We start from the raw sequence: 7,214 nt of genomic DNA on the forward strand, positions 1-7,214 counted from the left end.
GGATTAAATAATAGTAATTGTTAGGGTGGGGTTTAAATCTTTTCTCCACTGGAAAACAGGAGAACGTTTATCGTCCCTGCAATTTGCAAAGCCTTATCTCGACAAAACGGCAGAAAACATCAAGCTCGTGATCATAGATCTTTGTTCCATGATTTGAAATCAATTTTCAAAGCATAGTCATCTTGTCTCAATTTATTCTACTTCTTCCTAGGTTATCCATAAGTACCAATTGAAGATGAGAGATGCTTGGGGATGATTATTGTAACCTGGAAACTGTTTTGTGATAAAAAGTTCAAACAATTCAAGAATTGAAATACCTTGTGATTTGATTTTATTTTATTCTTACGGCAAGGGTACACAAGATCTATGAGAGCGCATTTTGAGGAATGAAGCGTACAGGTGGTTCATGTTAAACAAATTTTAAAGCCGTTAGATTAAAAATAATTGAGGGCTAAGATTTGGAGTCAATATATTTTCATTATTTTATTATTGTTAAAATATGATTTATTAATACTATGATATATTTTTATAGTATCAATCTATTAGTATATATTATTTCAAAAAAAATCTATTAGTATATTTGAACCGATAAATCTTTTAGTTATTTATTTAGTTGGTGTGCAATAACAATTAATGTGTGAAGAAACAAATAATTTTGTCAAAATCTACTTTGCAAAATAATTTAATTATACTCGTGAACTTGGAAACTTGCATAAACTACAGAATCCATTAAAATCCAACTATCAAGTACTTGTGTATACACGGGATAGACACGAGTCCCATATTTATCAAGACCAGTTATGGACCTGTGTAAGCAGACCTGCTACAAGAATTCTGCTTTTTACTCAACTGTTTTTGCTCGTTCCTAATTGAAATTTCACAAATACCCCTGCGTGAGTTAACTCACGCTAGTGTTAAATATGTGTGACTTAACTCACGCAGTGGGTTAACTCACGCTAGTGTAAACCTCTGTGTGACTTAACTCACGCAGGATACAAGGCTTGCGTAAGTTAACTCACGCCATGTCTGTGCTCAGTCCCAGAATAGGCAGAAGCACTAGTGTCCCTGTTTTCATCATTCATTCAACCATTCATTCAATCATGCATTCACTCATAATTAAAATAAGAAGAATAAAGGAATAAAATAACGCAAAATGTCATAAATAAAATGCAAACGCGCAAATGTAAATATATTACAACCATATCCGACAAAATGTCATAAAAAAACTAAAAATATACAAAACTCATAAAATAAGACCATACTGCTCCCGTGGACTCCAATTCCTCCTCTGCGGAGCCAGCACCCTCAAACACGGTATAATCGGACCGGATGCCCTCCAAAATGCTGAAAAAGAGTGGATTTGAAACCACATCAGGAATCTCAATTGCATTCTCCACTCTGGCTCTGATTTGTCGATGATCTGGTATGGGTCGGGAGGATGTCTGGCCCACTGTTGCTCAAAATTAACCTCCTCATAGACAGGTCTGGGAACTGTGTACTCAGGAACAGGAGCAGGGCCGATGATAAGAGGATAGGATACATTGTAGAACCATTTCATGTACCCATTTGAATGCATTCACTCCTCGCCCTACGGGAGCATCTCACCCCTCTGCTGCTGGGTAAGGACATGGAGAGCAAACTCCAAGAAGGCAGTAACCACCTCTGCTGGCTCAAGAGGCTCATTCGTCGTAGGAGGTCTGGGAACGGTCTGAACATAGCCGTACTGCCTCAACCCGCTCCAGTAAGTGACACACCATCCTGACTTTGTTGGCCATGATCCATCTGGAGTACCAGCATACGTCCTGAAAAGGCGTCACGTCTCGTCGGTGCTCGTACGACCTCCAGATGCCATGAGAATGCTCCATCGAATCCATCCCGAGTCTGAATTGTCCAGCGTCAGAAAACCCCCTAGAAAGTTTCCATCTACCCACATACGGGTCCTCCCGATCGTAATCTTCATAAACCTTCCTCGGAACGAGCTGCCTAAAGTGAGTCAAAACCCATCCCTGCAAACACAAAGAGACAAATTTATATCAGCACATAAGTATCATACAACATTGCAGTCATTTCTAACAATACAACAACAACAGTCCAATTTCGGCAGTGTCATTTCAATCCGTAAACTACCACATTGCAGTCAAACTAACTATAATCAACATTAACAAACCAAATTCTAACTAATTTCATCATTAACATTGAAAAAATCAAAAGAAAATTCATTGAGACATTTTATCAAACACCTAGAGTCCATCTTTCAATCAACTTAAAATCAAACAATTTCAAACACATTGCACTCTAAACAACATCTAAACTACAATTCCTAACTTAATTCATCACTAACAATCCTAAAAACTAACATGCAATGAAGTAAGATAATCAACACTTGATATTGTGGGAGAAATTGACTTTGAATGGCGCAAGAATGAAGAAAATCGCACCTGGAGGGGAAAAATTGTATTTTGAGAAGTTGAAAATATGTGTGTTTCTGTTTCTGTGTTGCTGTTAAATGACTTAAGTCACCCAGAAAGTGTAAGGTGCGTGAGTTAACTCACGCAGGGGTAATATTATATTTTCAGTTGAGAGCGAGCAATTTATGTTGGGTAAAGAGCAGATTTCTTGCTACAAATGACCTAAATTTCTTTCATATTAACAAGTAGGTGTGATGATGATTGATGTTTTTATCCCTAGCAACAAATTTTTTTAAAAGTCCAAATTATTCTAATAAAAAGTAGATTATGATTAGAAATGAGTTATTCTTTTGAGGATCTAAATTGTAGTAAAAAATTTGAAGGCCAAGGTTTTTCCTTAAATTTTGAGGGCCCAAATTTTAAGATCATAAGATAGGATCTAAAAGTTGTTGAAATGTAGATATGTACTAAGATCAATGTTTTAGAAATTGAATCAGATGATCCAACCAATTGAAACTTAAACCAAAATTTTTTTTTGTCAAATAGTCTAGTTGCTAGAATTTACCTAAGTGAATAAGTGCGGTGTCCGAGGTTCGAACCCCAGACCTCTGCATATAAAAGATTGATTGAGATCCCGATTTATACTCCGGGTTCAATTATTTTGACAATTCAATCACAAATTAATCCCGATTTAAGAGATTTAATACAATCAAATCATAATCTAAAAGTCTCACCCCGTTCGACATTATCCAATTTTTAAAAGATTGATTGAGATCCCCAAGCTCAATGTAAATTGCCAAATGACCCATATTGGTCCTTTTCCATTATTATTTTTTGTTTAACAAAATAAATTGAAATAAAAAATAGCTATGTTTCCTATTCAATCGTATAAATCAAACAAACTAAACTGAAATGACATCCTTAATATTTTGCAACTGTGGTTGGTTCTTTGAAGACTTTGTCGTTTCTCTCTCTAAAAAATTCTAAAGAGAGAAGAGAGAGCGTGTGAGATCATCAGAGAGTGGAGCCACAGTTTGCTTGATCAATGAATTTCTCAGCCTTCATCTTTTGACTTTTCAATTCATCATTTTCCAAAATTTTCTCTTTTATAATTCACTTTCTAAATTTCTTCTCTTTTTCACACGTACAAACTTGTTCCTTAATTCTGATCTCAAACTGTTTCAAACATCCTTGTACCTTTGTTCTTGTTCTTTTTTTTGTCACATAAAAAAAAAACAAAATTTGATCTTGAATTTTTGTTACATTTTCTCATATCCAAAATTGGCATGTGTGAATTTTGATTTCCATTTCAGATTCATATATTTATGACCCACAAATTTAAATCATCAAAGTTTGGAAATTTATCATTGATCAAATCAAATTTTTCAGTTTCCATTGATAATGGGTTGTGCAAATTCCAAGCAAAAGCGATGTAGACATTGCAACAATACTTATTCACCTGTTCCAAGAAGCTATTCAATGCATGTTCATCACCCACCTCAATCTGAAGATGACAGTTACCATGTTGTTGCACTCACATCAACCACATTAGGTACTCTCAAACCACTCAATTCTTCTTCTTCAAATCAAAAGATTGTTCCTAGTGTTAATGGCGTTCATGATTTCAAGTTTTGTAATGGGAAAGTTAAAGAGAGTGAAAGTTTTAGGTTTGATAGAGAAAGTTTAATGCAAAAACTCAAGAAAGAAAAGGAAAATGAGAAAAGGGAGAAGGAGAAGAAGGAAGAAGCATTGAAGAGTGATGAGAAAGTGAAAGAATTTTCAATGGGGTTGATTGAGGCAAAGACTTGGTCTAATATGATTGAAGAAAAGTTAACAAAAGTTGTTCCAAAGACACCAACAAGAACACCACCTGGTGAACCAGAAACAATCAACACATGGGAGTTAATGGAAGGTCTTGAAGATATTAGTCCTTTTCGATCGCCGAATCACCTCAAAAGCTTCTCTTTTGATGTCAATGGTGGTGAAGGTGTTGATCCTCCTAAATCAATGTGGCTTCAAATTACCGAGGAAGAATCAAAACTCAACCAAGTTGATTTTGATCCTGACGTGATTTCATCATTTAGAAAATCCTTACAAGAACTCTCTCAAGATAGCCCTTTTTACCTTAAACAAACATCAATTGATGAAGAGGAAATGAAAGATGATGTTTTTGTGGATGTTAAGGTTGGTGGAAAGGAAAAGGTTGTGTTCTACTTCACAAGCTTAAGAGGGGTGAGAAAGACTTATGAAGATTGTTGCCAAGTGAGGATGATTTTGAGAGGGTTAGGAGTGAGAGTTGATGAGAGAGATGTATCAATGCATTTAGGATTCAAGGAGGAGCTAAGAGAGCTTTTAGGTGATTTGTATGGTGGAGGAAGATTGCCAAAGGTTTTTGTTGGTAAGAATTACATTGGTGGAGTTGAGGAAATTGAGAAACTTCATGAAGATGGAAAGCTTGAGAAATTGTTGGAATGTTGTGAGAAAATTGAGGATAGTAGTGGTGGATGTGAGAATTGTGGTGATATAAGGTTTGTTCCTTGTGAAACTTGTTTTGGAAGTTGTAAAATCTACTATGAAGATGGTGATGACGACGAGGAAGAATATGATGATCATGGTCGTGAAGAAGGCGAGTTTGGATTCCAACGTTGTCCGGATTGTAATGAAAATGGACTAATTCGCTGCCCCGTGTGCTGCTACTAGTTACAACTTCCAGGTGATGTTTACTACATGTTTCGATTATCTGTGAGTTTGTGAGAATCATAATGTGTTACCGTGATTTTATCAAACTCATTGTGATTTCAGACATGTACTAATAGCATTGGTTTACACCAAATTTTGAGTTTTATCATTCAGGGTTATTTTGTATTTTTTTGTGAGATTTTTGCTGTATAGTTGAGTCTTTGATATGGTTGATAGAGTGAATAACATGTTCTAATCACTTCCTCTGCATAGCCAGTGCAGTTTGCTGCAAAGTGTATACTTTTCATTTTACAGAAAAAGATAGAAAGGTATATATAAAATTTCCTTTCATGTAAAATTCAAAAGAGTTGCAAAAGAAAATTACAAATACAAAGATTGGTAATATTACTTAGTAGCATTTGCTTTCTTCCACTTAACAATGTGTTATCTTTTCTGCAATTTCATAATTGTAATATATGGTTGTCATTATACTCCGGAAGTAATTGAAATTGAATCTGCAAATGGAAACTTACACTTGTTTGTGTATGAAACACGGACACCGATAATACATTAATACAGATAGGTCGACACAGATAATAATTAAATGTAATCAATTATATTCATATGTATCAATGTCGCGTAAGTGTCAAACACCTACATGGATCATACAACAAATACTTCAATACGAAGTGTCGATGTTACATAAATTATTGTATGTTTTAGGTTTATGTGCTCAATGCAACTTCCACTATGCTTGTCCATCTCTATGCTACCAAATGTTGGCCACTTTACAAGTTATGATGATTAGTAGTTAGCACATAGCACAACTTTTCTAGCACTTTATATTTTTATTGGATATTATTATTACAATTCCTTGGTTACTGAGGAATGAATAAATCAATTTTTAAATGAAAGTGTTTTATTAATTCCCTGCCTTACATATTTCAATTTGTATTTGTTTTCAAGTTATCATAATTTAAAGAAGGAAAATGTTAACGAGTGCCCTCGGGGCACTAGTTAAGGAAGCTAAAAGAAGAAAGTGAAAGTCAAAAAAGACACTTTTTAATCTTTTAATGCATTGATTACACAACTTTTAAGATAAATATTATTATATTTGTTTCCTTAACCAGTGCCCTAGGGGCACCACCGGTTAACAAGACCCTTTAAAGAAACATTCCACATTTTATTTGTTTTTTTAATAAATTCAGGTTAAGTTGGACACAAAGTAGCAATTTAGGTAGACATTGTCGTTGGTCAACTTTGGTGTAGAGACTTGTGATTGAGTCAAATTAATGTATCTTTGGATTGAAAAGCTATGTATTGTTAATGTTCTCCACTACTCTTCCTAAAATTATTATAATACCTTTCTGTTTGTTTCTTTTTCCTTTTCTAAACATGGCTTTGAAGATTACTTTAATAAAGTAGATGATTACTTGTCAAAAATGTACAGTAAACAATTTCTTATAAAACCTAGTCAACAGTTGAAAAGCACATGAAATATTATTCTCAAATTTCCTTTCTGTTTTTATAATTGAAAAATGTTAGTATACTAGTTTGTTTACACATGAGGTTAGTCTATCAAGTTCTTAGGTTAGCATTTTAAATTCCCATTTTTTAATTCTTCAATCTTTAATTTAAATCAGTTGAGTTATCTAATCTTTTAAACTATGTTTCTTTTGAAATTGTAGTCGGTGCTCCTTGCAGTTCGTCATAGAAGATTCGATTAGTCTTTTCTAATTTTTATTGAGTAATGTTATTTAGACAACCTTTTTCTCTCTCTCCAAATCATACAACAATTATAAATGATGTATTTTCATACATTGTTAGAATATCGTTTGAATACAACGTCGACTTTTTGATATTCAAATAACATCAATTTTTTTCTTTTGACATCGTAACTTATATAGTCACTTGCTAATAGTTGAGTTTTTTTTTTGGCAATTGCTAATAGCTGAGAGATTAATTGCTCTTTTTTTATTGTTAAGAAGAGATTAATTACTCAAATATGTAATCACAAGCAAAAAAAAAAAAAACGGCATTGACATCTTCCGTTAGTAAGTTTTTCAACACACTTTATTGTCGAAATCAAACTTTAATTAGAAGAATCTGAAACCCCTGATTTGAATT

At 33.9% G+C, this 7,214-nt stretch overlaps 1 protein-coding gene across 1 annotated transcript; it reads left to right on the plus strand.

Moving 5' to 3' along the window:
* The first annotated feature begins 3,325 nt into the window (after positions 1–3,325).
* On the plus strand, positions 3,326–5,505 carry LOC146904067 (Glutaredoxin family protein). Its single transcript, XM_085725761.1, has one exon. It carries the CDS (start codon positions 3,810–3,812, stop codon positions 5,106–5,108), a length of 1,299 nt encoding a protein of 432 aa, XP_085581887.1. The 5' UTR covers positions 3,326–3,809; the 3' UTR covers positions 5,109–5,505.
* Positions 5,506–7,214: the final 1,709 nt, after the last annotated feature.

This window comes from Medicago sativa, chromosome 7 (assembly GCF_051527215.1).
Source record: "Medicago sativa cultivar Bolivia chromosome 7, Bolivia_mono, whole genome shotgun sequence".
Classification (NCBI taxonomy): Eukaryota; Viridiplantae; Streptophyta; class Magnoliopsida; order Fabales; family Fabaceae; genus Medicago; species Medicago sativa.